At 50.8% G+C, this 14,709-nt stretch overlaps 5 protein-coding genes across 5 annotated transcripts; 4 read left to right on the top strand and 1 right to left on the bottom strand.

Annotated features, from left to right (window-relative positions):
• Window positions 1-175: 175 nt before the first annotated feature.
• Window positions 176-1,053, top strand: A1O9_11561 (uncharacterized protein; the record flags this gene model as incomplete). The annotated part of the gene is made up of 2 exons (XM_013399457.1): window positions 176-222; window positions 288-1,053. 2 exons carry the CDS (start codon window positions 176-178, stop codon window positions 1,051-1,053), a joined length of 813 nt encoding a protein of 270 aa, XP_013254911.1.
• A 614-nt stretch (window positions 1,054-1,667) lies between these two features.
• A1O9_11560 (uncharacterized protein) lies at window positions 1,668-3,304 on the top strand (the record flags this gene model as incomplete). The annotated part of the gene is made up of 3 exons (XM_013399456.1): window positions 1,668-2,786; window positions 2,853-2,988; window positions 3,045-3,304. 3 exons carry the CDS (start codon window positions 1,668-1,670, stop codon window positions 3,302-3,304), a joined length of 1,515 nt encoding a protein of 504 aa, XP_013254910.1.
• Window positions 3,305-4,464: 1,160 nt separating this feature from the next.
• On the top strand, window positions 4,465-6,652 carry A1O9_11559 (acetolactate synthase I/II/III large subunit; the record flags this gene model as incomplete). The annotated part of the gene is made up of 3 exons (XM_013399455.1): window positions 4,465-4,640; window positions 4,693-6,551; window positions 6,603-6,652. 3 exons carry the CDS (start codon window positions 4,465-4,467, stop codon window positions 6,650-6,652), a joined length of 2,085 nt encoding a protein of 694 aa, XP_013254909.1.
• Window positions 6,653-7,510: 858 nt separating this feature from the next.
• Window positions 7,511-9,818, bottom strand: A1O9_11558 (uncharacterized protein; the record flags this gene model as incomplete). The annotated part of the gene is made up of 5 exons (XM_013399454.1): window positions 7,511-8,511; window positions 8,561-8,920; window positions 8,980-9,178; window positions 9,233-9,575; window positions 9,631-9,818. The coding sequence occupies 5 exons, from the start codon at window positions 9,816-9,818 to the stop codon at window positions 7,511-7,513; spliced, it is 2,091 nt and encodes a 696-aa protein (XP_013254908.1).
• Window positions 9,819-10,702: 884 nt separating this feature from the next.
• Window positions 10,703-14,385, top strand: A1O9_11557 (uncharacterized protein; the record flags this gene model as incomplete). The annotated part of the gene is made up of 8 exons (XM_013399453.1): window positions 10,703-11,502; window positions 11,554-12,328; window positions 12,385-12,766; window positions 12,821-13,009; window positions 13,073-13,132; window positions 13,231-13,278; window positions 13,329-13,484; window positions 13,556-14,385. The coding sequence occupies 8 exons, from the start codon at window positions 10,703-10,705 to the stop codon at window positions 14,383-14,385; spliced, it is 3,240 nt and encodes a 1,079-aa protein (XP_013254907.1).
• Window positions 14,386-14,709: the final 324 nt, after the last annotated feature.

The following is a 14,709-nucleotide window of genomic DNA, read 5'->3' as shown; positions in this document are numbered from 1 at the left end:
ACTTGCCTACCGGCATACACATCACACCCGAGACTCTCAGTTTCTCTGCAGTGGCCAGATGTGTACTACCTCTCACCTAGTCAGGCTCCGTCTACTGACTGCGTGTATTCTTGAAGCCTTTCTCTGGTGAGCAGCAGGATAAACATCATTGCCCTTCACAAGTCACCTTCCGACCATGAGTAAGAAGGGCGTTGTGATAGTGACCGGCGGTGCAGGAGGCATGTGAGTATCACGTCACAATTCATATCCTTTGCCAGAAGAGATGTCTGACCGTCATGCGTGTATAGTGGAGCAGCTATCGTACGTCGTCTTGCACAAGACGGGTTCCCGGTCTGCATCAATGATGTCGAGAGTAGCCGCGCAGCAGCAGAGCAACTCGCAAGCGAACTCGAAGCACAACATGGAAAGGGCAGAGCGATTTCTTTGTGCGCAGATGTGACAGATGCCGATCAAGTCGATCAAATGATTGAGAAGACGGTAGCGGCTCTGGGTCCGCTGAACGTGATGATTGCCAATGCTGGGATTGCCCACGTGGGTCCCTCGTTACAGTTGAGCACGAACGATGTACAGAAGGTGTTGAACGTCAACTTCATGGGGGTATTCAATTGCTACACCTCCGCAGCAAGGCAGATGATAAAACAGGGACCTCGAACGACTGGAGAACTGGACTATCGCATACTCGGTGCTTCTTCGATTGCAGCATTTAAGCCGTTTCCAATGTTATCGCATTATTGCGCCACCAAGGCAGCGGTTCGTGTTTTCTCTCAGACTTTTGCAGTGGAAATGGCCAGACATGGTATCAGGGTCAACTGCTATGCGCCTGGCATCGTGGGCACCAAGATGTGGGATCTAGTCGATGAGAAGTTGGGAGAGATAGAAGGCCGCACAAAGGGAGATACGATTAAGCATTACAGCAGTAGTCTCACAGCTCTTGGGCGGGTCTCTGAGCCCGAAGATGTCTCCAAGATGGTCGGCGGGTTTCTCTGCTCTGACAGCAGCGACTTCGTCACGGGACAGACTGTCATAGTGGACGGCGGAATCGTCTTTTCGTAGTTCAGATTGTTGCGTTGAAGTGACAGGGGATGAGTCACTATGTGCTTCTATTCGCACCCTGGTCGTACACTCACCCAAGAGGTGCCTAGAACATACTGGAAAGCTTTTACACACGCTCGCAAGCCCCTTCTGCCCCGACCGATCTAGGTATGCTGAGAAATAACGCCGTGCGCCTAGAATGTCGCTTAGTGAAGTGTTTCGCACGTGCTACGGCAGACATCCGAGCTGATTCAACTGGGTATCCGCCAGTGGGACCGGATAGTCAAGCGTCTGGACCACGAAGAGGCCGCAGAAGAGGCCGCATGGGCCGGCGTGGTACACATTCTGTTGCGGCTACATGGGTGGGTATGCTGGGTTTTCCCCCGTTAGATTTGGAGCCGCATTATCGGGTCTTCTGTGTGCCGTAGGGGAAGTACACTTCTATATGCGTTCTCTTGCGGGGCCCCTTTCATCTGATGCTTCTTCCCCATGCTTAGGCTCTCTCTCCACATAGCCGATCAATGGTACTTAGTGGTATAAGACTCTTGTCTATCCCCCAGTCTTTTCGGGTCTCGCTTGGTACCTATTACTAGACCTCAGTATTTCTCAAGTGTTCTTCGCTGAACAACGCCAAGATGTTATTCGACAATCTTCAAGGTCGGGCGCTTACTGCTGGTATCACCATCACCAGCGGTATTGGTTTCACTCTCTTTGGATGGGACCAAGGCATGTTCGGAGGTATCCTCTCCAACCCTGCCTTCAACAAACAGTTCAATAACCCCAATGCCACGATTCAGGGACAAATTGTCTCAACATATGACATTGGATGCATCCTCGGCGCAGCTCTGTCAATATTCGTCGGAGATCGGCTAGGCCGTCGCATGTCCATCGTCATGGCCTGCTGCTTCGTCTTTGTTGGAGGTCTTCTGCAGGGCACATCGTTCGGCCTGCCACATATGATCGTAGGACGCATCATCGCAGGGTTTGGAATCGGTCAAAACTCAGCAACCATTCCAATGTGGCAATCTGAGACGTCAAAACCGGAACATCGCGGCAAACTCATTGCCCTGCAACTGGTCATAGTCATCTTCGGTATCACCATCACCCAATTCGTCAACCTTGGCTTCACCTACGTCCCCGATAACCAGGTTGCTTTCCGCTTTCCGCTTTCCTTCCAATGCTTCTTGGCATTGACTACCATGGTCCTGGTCCTCTTGATGCCCGAATCTCCCCGCTGGCTGTGCTACGTTGACAGACATGTCGAGGCCGGAAAAGTCATCGCACGCCTGCAAGCCGTGCCTGAAGATTCAATGAGCGTCAAAGAGGAACTCCAGATCATCATTGACACCATCTCCGAAGAGAAGGCCAGCGGCAAAGTCGGCTGGCGCGAATGCTTCTCGAACGGCGAGCAACAAAACTTCCGGCGTCTATGTCTCGGTGCAGGAACATCTCTATTTCAGCAAATGGGTGGCATTAATATCGTCGTCTATTACCTGCCAGTCATCTTGATCAAGTCGTTCGGGTTTAGTGGCCGTATGGCTCTTGTGCTCACCGCTGTTGATTTTATCTCCCTGTGCTTTTGGGGGTTGATGATATTCTTTGTCATTGATCGTATCGGTCGCAAGAAGCTGATGTTGTATGGTGCCGTGGGTATGAGTTTGAGTTTTGCTCTTGCTGCTGTCGGTCTGGGTATCGGCACCAAGGCTTCAAACGGAATGGCGGTGGCTTTCATTTTCGTGTATAACGTGTGTTTCGTAAGTTCACCTTCAACCGCTTACGATCTGCTGGGCGTCCATCAATTGCTAACAGCTACATTTCAGGGCTTGTCTTTCCTGTCGATTCCATTCATGTACCCATCAGAAATTAACAACCAACGCATGCGCAATACGGGCAACGCAGTTGCCATGATCACGAACTGGGTGTTCGTCTATGTGATTGTGCTCATCACCCCCATCGGTAAGTCTCACTGTGCTGTCTCAATGCTGGCATCCGACCGGCTAACTATCCCACAGCAATTGCCAACATCCAGTGGCGCTTCTATATCATTCCTGCTGCTCTCAACTTGTCCTGGGTCCCTTTCATTTGGTACTTCTACGTCGAGACTGCTGGTTTGTCCCTGGAGGAGGTCGACCTGGCTTTCAAGATTGAGTATCATTCAAATCCTAAGATCTCATTTGACGAATCTCGACGTCTGGCCAAAATGCAAAGCCGTGAGCGAAGACAATCCTTTGAAGAGAAGGAGGGGATTGCTGTGACTAAAGAGAGCATTTGATCTGGGACGCGAGCTGGTCATAAAAGGAGGAACCCACTTCTGGTCAGTGTTAGGGGTGGCCTCACGAGGCATCTCCAATAGCGTACGGTGGCTCTATATGGCTGCTCACTTTGAGCCAAGGCGGGCCTACAGAAAGGCTGTGCATCTTAAACGGACCCCCAGAGTCGACTCAATAGAGCAATGATATGTGCATCAGCAGTGATGAGCAGTGTACCAAGAATTACTCCTTTGAAAGATATAGCATGACGTGATCATCATTCTGACGGCAGGCTCTTGCTAGATTCCAAGGTCATTGCATGGTCGCTGCAAAGACTCTTCACATCGAGATGTCAGGCCGCAGAAGCACCTGGTGGCTACATTGCGGGAAAAGTGGACTGACAGCAGTCAAAGACCACAGACACTTCTCGGGCAGTCATGTTCGGCCTTTGGTAGCCCGGAAGCGCTCTTTATCATGAGTCCTTGGGGAAAGAGTCGGATCCATACTAGAGTCACCTGGGCGAGGAAGCTGAACACAAGGCATACCCAATGAACTATCAGACAAGGCTAGAAGTGCCATGAGATGAGGATGGTCTTGGTATCCGTGCTGCTTGAATCCTGCATCAAGCTGGGTGCGCGTTGTGGCCCTGAGGGATACGCGGTGGTTGGTGGCCCGAATCTGTTAGGCTCCCCACTTGCACCTTCCCGAGTCTCGAATGTCGTGCGAGCCTGCCGGTTTCGCCCATGTCTTGGCGTCTAACCGGATGTGGAATCGGAGTCGACTCGACTGTCAATTGAGGTTATGTTCGGCGAGCAAGCCATCAGATTTGTTAAGCTGCATCGAATGAGTCTCTAGCATAGGTTCACAGTCGAACAACTACTTCTCTACCCATTCTATAGCCGCACAACAAGTGAGGCATTGGGATGCTTGTTCCGGGGCACAGGAGAAAGGCGACCTGGAATAAAGTATTGCCGAACCGAGAGTGCCAAGACCGATCTCGGGAGGGAGGAGTGGCGTGGGTGGTGCAAATTCCCTGGGTTCTCCGCAAAATCCATATCGACCTGCACAAGACCACTGACTCACACCTTTTCCAATTGTCTGCCTCTTATTACTCACTGCTGGCACGCTCACCCCTCGAGAAAGATCTCTTCCTACCACAGTCAGTCAAATGGCGACCAGGATGATGCCCATGAGGCCTGGCTCAAGCACTATTCGCTCGATCTCTAGAAGAAGACCTTCCTGCTCTCAGTCATTTTCCTCCTCCACACCCGCGGCCGCTCTATCACCCTATCGGAAATCCCAAAAATCCACCACTGAGCAGGCTAGAAGACCAGCTACTACTGCCGCAGCTCAAACACAGTACGTTGCTCGCAACATTTGGGTGTTGACTTCAAGACTGACCTTCTACCAGGACAGCTCGACCTATTCCTAGTCCTGCTTTCAACAACGACTTCCGCCGCAATGAGCCCTCTCCTTTAGTCAATCGACAGCTACCCGAGCTTGATGACTCATTTGTTGGCCTCTCAGGAGGAGAGATCTTCCATGAGATGATGTTGCGACAAGGCGTCAAGCATATTTTCGGCTACCCCGGTGGCGCCATTCTCCCTGTCTTCGACGCCATCTACAATTCGAAACACTTCGACTTCATCCTTCCAAAACACGAACAGGGCGCTGGTCATATGGCTGAAGGATATGCAAGAGCTTCTGGAAAGCCTGGTGTTGTTCTTGTGACGTCTGGACCAGGTGCCACCAATGTCATTACTCCCATGCAAGATGCCATGTCAGATGGCACACCCATGGTCGTTTTCTGTGGTCAGGTACCTACTACCGCTATCGGCACAGATGCCTTCCAAGAAGCCGATGTCATTGGCATCTCGAGAGCCTGTACGAAGTGGAACGTCATGGTGAAGAATGTGGCAGAATTGCCAAAGCGAATAAAGGAAGCCTTCGAAATCGCTACATCTGGACGGCCTGGCCCTGTTCTTGTTGATCTGCCGAAAGATGTAACCGCTGGTATCCTAAGGCGTCCAATCCCCATGCAATCCACGCTGCCCGCACACCCCTCAGCCGCTACCTTGGCTGCCCGAGAACTCTCCCGACGACAGTTAAATGGCACCATCAATCGCGTTGCCGACCTCATCAATGTTGCCAAAAAGCCCGTTATTTATGCTGGACAAGGTGTCCTTGCCACTCCCGAAGGACCCAAACTCCTGAAAGAGTTGGCTGACAAGGCCAATGTTCCAGTGACAACGACCTTACAGGGCTTGGGTGGTTTTGATGAACTTGACCCCAAATCCTTGCACATGCTAGGCATGCATGGAGCAGCGTATGCTAACATGGCTATGCAAGAAGCCGATCTGATCATCGCCCTTGGCGCAAGATTTGACGACCGTGTAACTCTCAACATTGCCAAGTTCGCCCCTCAAGCGAAAGCGGCTGCTGCGGAGAAACGAGGTGGGATTGTTCATTTCGAAATCATGCCTAAGAACATCAACAAGGTCGTGCAAGCGACCGAGGCTGTTGAAGGAGATGTTGCAACCAATCTTGCGACACTCATTCCCAAGGTCAACAAGGTGAACGAGAGAGCAGAGTGGTTTGCTCAGATCAAGGACTGGAAGGAGAGATTTCCCCTGACCAATTTTGAGAGGGGCACCCCTGAAGGCCTCATTAAGCCACAAGAGCTGATCGAAAAGCTCTCGGCCATGACCTCCCGCCGAGAGCAGAAGACCATCATCGCTACTGGCGTTGGCCAACATCAAATGTGGACCGCGCAACATTTCAGATGGCGACATCCACGAACAATGGTTACCTCTGGAGGTCTTGGCACCATGGGATTTGGCCTGCCAGCTGCTATCGGAGCAAAAGTCGCGGAGCCTAATGCACTCGTGGTCGACATCGATGGGGATGCATCGTTCAACATGACCTTGACGGAACTAAGCACAGCAAACCAATTCAATATTGGTGTGAAAGTCATTATCCTCAATAACGAAGAACAGGGCATGGTCACTCAATGGCAGAGCCTGTTCTACGAAGATCGGTTCGCCCATACTCATCAAAAGAACCCCAATTTCGTCAAGCTTTCCGAAGCAATGGGAGTCCAAGCTCGGAGATGCGCTACGCCATCAGAGGTAGAGGAGAGCCTGGAATGGCTCGTCAACACCACCGGTGATGAGCCCGCACTCTTGGAGGTCGTTGTTGATAAGAAGGTGCCGGTTCTGCCTATGGTACCCGCTGGTCGAGCGCTACATGAATTCTTGGTATACGATGAAGGTATGTTTCGTTTGACTCCTTAACTTGTAGTCCGTCACTAACAGAATATAGCCAAGGAGAAGGAGCGGAGAGTCATAATGAAGCAGCGAAGCGGCCACTAGGCTCGAAATAATTTCTTTGATGTGCACGCCTAAACATTGGGGTGGCGTGTTTGTACAGGCGACGTACGCAATTTTCAATGACCATTCTTTCCGTAGCATGGGAGAAGCTAAAAGTGGAGGCTGAAACTTTTCAATTACGGCAACACATCCTATATACAGATACCAGGAGACGAGATGAAAGGCATCTTTTGTTGAAAAGTCTTTTTTGGGAAAAGTTGGCCATCAGCGGCATTTAAACCTGCGATTTTCAGCTGAAGCTGTAATGTAGCTGGTTCTGATTACTCCAGCGTGACGTAGTGTAAGTCTATCGCCTCCTGGTCAATCTATATGATCACGCAGCTTGGTCGCATTCAAATCAACTTCCCATGGGCGGTTCTGACTCATTTCTGTAACTTGTCCTACACCCCGCAGGCTCTACCCGTCGTGATGTTTGCGTATCCACCAATTAGTGACACCTGAATATGTATCTATAGCAACCGAAGGCAAATACCGAGGTAGCTTTGTGCCTCAATATCTTGCGACTTGGAGACGGATCATCTCTTGTACTGAGCGTATGCAAGGTGGGTAGTGGTGGTTGTTCTCGACAAAGCCTTAGACACAGGCCGCCAGAGAAAATTGGCTAGATTGCACGGGATGTCCTCTAGCCAGGCTTTACTGAATCATGGCCAGGGGCGTCGATGATCTTGTCCCGCGAAGAAAGGACGGCCCGGAGATGTCGAAGCTAGTGCGCTCTCAACATGTGAGTCATCACAACCTCATAGACTGCCTCGGGCAAACATGTCAATAAAGATCCCAGCGTCTCAGGCCGCCGAGATTGTCCACAGGTCATGACCCATCAACTTGGCCGCTCGTACTACATCAAGAATCGGAGTCCGAGCTCGACCAACGCGCCTCCTCACGCAGTTCGGACTCGTCAGAAGACTCATCATCCTGGCTCGCGTGGAGAGTCTGCAGGAACGGTACGAACGCGGCCTCGTCCGCATCCGCTGCCAGCGTGTCGAAGGCGAGGTCCTGGCGCTCGCCGTCCACGCTATCCGGGACCAGCAAGCACTCGAATGGTACTTTTCTGAGCGACGCCGCTAGCCCCGGCAATGTATCCATGAGCAGGACCTTGACCGCCACGCCGGTGCGGTCGCCTAGCTGCAGCAATCCTGTGAAGAGCCGCAGTTCGCTGCGGTTGTCGTCGTCGGCCCCGTCGTGCGCGGCCGCCGAGTCAATGATGATGAATAGCATCGAGTCCTCGGGGAACTGCGTGAGGATCTGTTCCGTGAGGCGCAATGCAGCTGAGAGGTTGGATTGAGTGCGGGTGAGTGTCTTTTCGGGCTTTAGGATCGCTGAGAGGTCGATTTGGATGCGTTGCTTAAGGATGAATGCCAGAAGTTGCGTGTTGAGGTGGTTCATGATCGAGAGTGGCCGGAGTTCAGATTTCGAGTGCACGGATTCGACTCTGCGGACGCCTGTCATGAATGATAGCACGGGGATGTTGTCTGCATCAATCGACTGGATGCGGTCCGCTAGGAAGGCTGCCGCGAAGGAGAGTGGGTTGAGGAGGTCATCAGGTGGTGTTTCGCTCTGGACCAGGAGGCTCTGAGGCCCTTCTGTGTTCAGCCAGGCTTTGAGCTCGGGCGTGCCGAGAATCCACCAGAGAATATCCTTGGACTCGATGTCCAGGTCGTAGAAGCGGCTTAGGGTGAGTCGCCGATCTTTTTGGGCGGTGGATTTGCCGATACCTGCCTCGGCGAGCCAATCTTTGATCAACCGCAGTGTGGTTTTGCCTCGTGAGGCTGCTGGTGCTGGGGAGGGTGTCGCTGCTCGGAACGGGCGTGGCTTTCGTGGTGCTGTGAGCATGTTGTTTTTGACTATAGCTTGCGTTAGCCTTGATATGTCAGGAGGAGGGGTGTAACGTACACGTCCCTGCACTTCTGTCCAGGCTCTGAGTACTCGCTAACAGCTGATACATCCGGTTGAAATACATCAAGAACTCCTCCCGCTCTTGAGCTCGTTCTTTCTTGGCTTCGGCGAATCTACTCTTGAGGTCCTCAAGTTCTTTCAATGCTTCCTGACCGGCAGAGGTCATGCTTCGAAGGACCAGGCCGTTGCTGTTGACACGCTGCAGCACTTTCTGGACGCTTTCATCTATGTCACCAATCTTTTTGTGGCTGTCGATCGACGCCTGCTCTCGGAATCTCGTGATAGACTCACTGAATGACACCATGGCTGATTTTTGTTGGGAGGCATAGCTTTGGAATAAGGAGCTGACGATTTTTTCTGGCGGCTGACATTAGCAGGGTTAACTCTATTAAGGGGCACGAGAGTTCGGTTCTCACTTGATATTTTCTCAGTCATTTGTTTGACCAGTGACTCGAGCAGACCAAACATGGCGGCGAACACGTGGTCCACACAAATCTGAAGCTCTTCAGACTTGCGATAGACCTTGGCAAGAGATTTGATACCTTCGAGCTGTGTGGGTATGTGGGATAGAGTTGCAACAACCTCCTTGCGAAAATCTCCAACTCGATCTAAAGCCTATCGTGGGTCAATCTATTGCCATGAGCGGCGATCCGCTTTTCAAGTGCTTACCGCCAGGATAAATGAGAAGCTGCCACAAATGGGAGCACAGTATGAATCTCTAGGGACAAAATCCAGTAACTGTCTTAGCATGCCTTTGCTCTTCATGGTGCGTTCAAAGCCTTTGCCGAGTGCTGCGAGTCCTTGAGGGTATTCTTTGACCTCCTGGGACACCTCGATGCTCTTGATGGCGGCGAGCACGTCTTCCATAGCATATTGTTGCAGTGGTTTGGCATTGAGGATAGATTTTCGGTTGGGATATTTTGTTTGATACTTTTCGACTGCTCGGCTGAAATTGGCCAGTGCCACTTGTAATGTGCGCTTTCGTTCTTCGGAGACCTGATATAACGAGGCCCTGTGTGTACTTGTCAATTTCCTATGCCGTGTTTCGACGAGCTCAAGCGTCTTACGTAGGGAGATCTTCTTGGTGCACCCATATATCTGAACGAGTATTGTATTGCAAGTCTGCGGCGTGGCCTAGCTTGTCGACCTCTGTTAAGCAGGCTTGATCCGGATGATTTTCCAGGAACTCCACAACTGGATTTGTGAGCAGTTGTTCTCTCTGTGGCCTGCTAGATGATTCTATGCACTGCGCCATGGGCTGCGGTCAATTTTCAAGGCTACGGCCTCGCTCGCTCATTCCAAGACGGAGCGCCGTGCCAGGTATTTCTCGCTTTTAGAGTAAGAGTGTTGGCCTGCGACAGCGAGAGTCCCGATAGCATCAGGCTGAAGTGTCAAAAGCATGTGCACAGAGATGAGCCGCAAGCTGACCCGCCCACCCGTGGAGGACGGCCTGATATGCAGGTCAAACAAGTTCATGTCATCCACAGCGCCAGCAGCCCGTGCGGAGGGTGTCTTGTTTCACCTAGACTGGAAATTGCCATGGGTAGAATCATTGAGTGGAATAGGACCGGGCTTTCTGGCCTCATTTTGACCCCCACGTTGGGCGATATCGGTAACAGTAGATGCAGGAAACCCATGCAGTGATTCGACGATGTTACCAGATTACTGCGCCGTGTTGTGAGGGGAAGGGGGCGAAGGTCGAGGCTAGACGTCCTGAGCGACTCGCGCCCTCGCTTGGAGCAGGGAGGTTAGTAACCCCAGCCTGACGATCCGTACAATTCGCAACTTCGGCCTTTCCAGCCTCACCGCGCAAGACATGGTGTGCGTCCCGACTGAAAACCTACTTTACTTGCCGTGGAGTCCGTGTCTGAGAGGTTTTCATCTTCCACCTCTCTTTAGAAATCGCTGGTTCGGCCTCAACTTCCAGCAGAACTGAGCGCGAATCGTCTCAGTCCAGCTGATAGCAGTGTTCGACGCCACATTTGGAGCACGAGGAAGCTCTTCCGGCTTCGCGAGCTATCACAAACCAGTGTTGTGCGTCAGATTACGAGGCTTGAGCTGCGCTGACTCGCAGGAGAATTGAGGCTCCGCGGAGGGAACAACATTGCCCCGCTTCTCTTGGCGCCAGGCCCAGAAACCATGCTCGGCTCAACTCGGCCACATCTTCCGCCTCCTCCGAGCAGCACTCATGGCAATGGCTACGTACCTGGACCTGGACCTGGACCTGGATTATATGCAGGCTCGGGACCATATGGGGCACCTCCCAGCAGTCATACAAATGGTCTGAGGCCGGTCTCGACGGTAACGCCAAGCGGGAGCAGCAGCACGACAACGCCAGCGACAGCATCGCTAAATGGGACAGACAATACGGAGCCTGATATTGGTTCTACTGACCATGCTGCATTAAAGAATAGGAGAGAAAGCATTGTGCAGCTCTTTGCGAAGTTGAACCCGGCTCTTAACGAGGAATCGGACCTGCTCCTCAAGAATGTTGTTAACCTCTTTGAAGATCTCTCGAAGCGGATCGAGAAGATTGAATCTGTCAGGCCTTTATTAGAGCCAGGGAAGGAACCTCCCCTACCTCCTACAGAAGATCAACCGGCTCAAGAGATTGAACAGACAACCAAGTTCTTCTGTGTTTCCATCCCATCCGAACTCAGACAGTGGGACAATCCATCGAAACACGTAATCGAGGTGTTGTACAAACGATCCGATGATTGGGTTGCCGAAAACAACTCTACAGCAGTGCCAGACCCAGGCAACGTTGTAGTGCTGGAAGTTCGAATTGAATCTAAACCGATAGCCACATTCTTAAACAAGATGACTGAGACTACATTGACAAAGGATGGACACCTCGTTTTCAGTGAGCCCTTTCGCCTGTTAATACGCCAGGAGCAGAGTATCCAAGAGCACATTAGAAAGCTTGTGAAACAAATTGAGTATGCGACATAGTTGTCTTATCCTATGCTAGCTTGCTGACTCCAGACTAGCGCTCTACCAGAAGCCAGTGAAAACTCGGAGAACGGAACAACTGTACGCAAGTCTCAAAGTCACGGCTCAACGTTGGCATCCGATGATAAAACTTCCCCAGCAAATCCTGATGAAGTTGTTGACGGACGAAAGGCGGAAGATGCTGATTCTCCAGTAGAGGACAACGTCCAGGCTCTGGACCATTTTATGCAACTCCATCACATCATTGAATCCTATTTCTCTGAACAGCTCACAACGTTGAAAAATCTAAAGGGATTGACACAGACTCAGATATCCTTTGAACAACTGTGGATGCTCTTCGAATCTGGAACGGATATCTATTGTCGAGCTCGGAAGGGGGGCCACAAATTCATCGATTCACCCGATATGCCAACGGAGAGACTATGGACTCCCCAATCTTTTCGTATCGTCAGTACCATGGGTGGCGGCCGATTGCAAACTTTTCTACACCGGAGACTAGAGAAGGCCTTCGCAGCTGAAACGGTCTCAACCAGCACAAGGGATTGTTTTGCGGATTTCTCTCTCCAATGCTATTATATCGAATATACGGGCTCCGGATGGCAACCTGTTCTGGATCACATAGTTCTCAAGCCGTTTGATGGACTCATGGACATTACTGATCTGGAGGCTTATCCTATTCATTATCGATCGCAGCTGAAAGAATCTGTTGATCCCCACCAAGATCTACTTGAAAGAGGACAAAAGTATGTTAATTTGACACAAATTAGCCACCTGCGCTATGAGGGTCCCACTGTTGGTGATAGTAGTGAAGAGGTATGTTTGGACCTTATCTTCAATTGCTTAAGCGTTACTCTGACCGAGCATCTCAGATCGCTAGCCCCGTCATTATCGACATGAAAACAGGCTATCAAGCGAGGAACCAGGAGAAGTTTCCCCTCTCATTCAGACCTACTCGTTTTGATCTTTCTATGGAATTGGAACGGAGCGAGTCCTGTGAGGTCACTGGTAATGGTCACGGATGTGCATTAGGCTGCTGTACAGGAGTGGGCAAAGATCAGTATATGGCGCACCAGAAGACTGTGCTGAATAAATCCTTGGACCGTCTCTTGAAAGACCTAGAAGAATTGGACAACAGCACGAGACGCATTCAAGTGAATCCACAACAATACCTGAAGGGGCTGACTGAGAAAAATCTTCTCCATCTTCTCCCCGGCGTGGTCGTAGGCTACCCCCTGCGGAACAGGAAGTGGGGTCAGTGGTATCTTGATATTCTATCACAATGTATAGCTTACTAACAATCTTCAGTGATGATGAACTTGGACCTTCTCGAGGAGATGAAGTATAATGCCTTGGATGGAGGTTGGGATGACCTTGTCTTGCCAGACGGTCATAAAGAGATGGTACGAGCGATGGTGGAGAAGTTTGCCGATAAAGACAAAGCGAGCCCCCGAGGCAAATTCGAAAAGTTCGAAGCGGATCTTGTGCGTGGCAAGGGTAAGAACGATTTCATCCTTCTTCCTGGCATGAGATCTTGATAGCCCCCTAACAGTGTAACAGGCAAAGGCTGCATAATCCTGCTCCATGGTGTACCCGGGGTCGGCAAGACCTCAACAGCTGGTAAGGATCTTCCCGACTGCTGGATGACCATCATGGTCAGACCCTGGTGGAACGGAGCAACAAGACACCGGTGCAGTGGAAGCTGATTTGGAATTCAGAGTGTGTCGCAGCATATACTAAACGCCCTCTTCTTCCCATTACATGTGGTATGTCAGTCGTTGCATTCCAAATGGCCTCACTGTTCACAAAGACTCAGGAGATATTGGCTACACTCCAGCTGAGGTCGAGACTTTCCTCGACTATATCTTTACGCTTGCGCATAAATGGGGATGTGTCCTCTTACTGGATGAGGCTGATGTCTTCCTTGCGAAGCGTCAAAAGCAGGATGTCAAACATAATGGCTTGGTATCTGGTGGGTCAAAATTAAGCACAACGACCTAGCTGAGCTGACATGTCATTGCACAGTCTTCCTTCGTGTTTTAGAGTACTATTCAGGCATATTGTTCCTCACAACCAATCGAGTGGGAGCCATCGATGACGCATTCCGATCCCGCATTCACCTGACACTGTTCTATCCTCAACTTGACCGCAATCAAACCATTAAGGTTTGGAAATCAAACATCAGGCGAATCAAAGAGTACAACAAATACCGTGCGAAATTAGGTCTCCCAGTCATGAAATACGACAGAAAAGAACTAGTAGCATTCGCGGAACGGCGTTTCGAGAAGTCACTACAGTGGAACGGCAGACAGATTCGAAATGCTTTCCAAACTGCAATTGCGTTGGCCGAGTATCAAGCGAACGAAAAGGCTGACAAGGGAGATGAACAAAATGCATCGCCGTATCTAGGCCTTGAGCAGTTCAGAACCATTGCCAAGGCCACAAAGATCTTCGACAGGTATTTGTTTGAAATGTATGGCGCGAATGAGGATACGCGAGCAGCACACCAGGGGATACGCACGAACCCGAAGAAGCTTTCAATGAAGGCCACTATCGATTCCGATGAGACAGGCGCCGATGTGTCACAAACCTCCAGCGAAGAAAGTGACGATGACAGCGATGGACACTCTGGGCCCAAGTCATCACCTATGGCAAAGAAGAAGAAATCTGCCAAAAACAGCGAGAGTAAGAAGGTCTCGACTCCAAAGAAGCGGTCGAGTAGTGATGCCAAAAAGGAGAAATCCAAGACTAAAGATAAGAAACATCATGAGGGAAGTAAGAAGGGCAAACCGAAACAGGAAGTGGACTCTGACGGCCAGGAAAGCAGCGAGAACTCGTCTCAAGAAGCTAGTTCGGATGAAGGCGAGAACTAGTTAGTTAGGTAGGGCAGGGTTCTGATACACGTAAGGAGGACGACCTTACGGACCCATACAATGTTCAGAAATCGTAGCTTTTGGAGTAGCAACGAAGCAGCATTGAATCCTCTGTTCCTTAGACCTCGAGTGGATATCCTTTAGATAGCGAGACTACTATTCGTAACCTGAGGGGAACAAGGAGGCCTTAACATGTCTATTTGAACGAAGGAAACCGTTAAGTTATAAACAAACCGGGCCTCTCACACATAGTAGTAAATAGAAGAGCTCACAGGAGATAGCACATCGACAGACATATTACATCCCCGTTGCGAGCATTCTGCA

The sequence above is a fragment of the Exophiala aquamarina genome (assembly GCF_000709125.1).
Source record: "Exophiala aquamarina CBS 119918 chromosome Unknown aczIA-supercont1.18, whole genome shotgun sequence".
Classification (NCBI taxonomy): Eukaryota; Fungi; Ascomycota; class Eurotiomycetes; order Chaetothyriales; family Herpotrichiellaceae; genus Exophiala; species Exophiala aquamarina.
The sequence above is the reverse complement of the archived record's forward strand: the minus strand, read 5'-3'. Positions and strand labels throughout refer to the sequence as shown.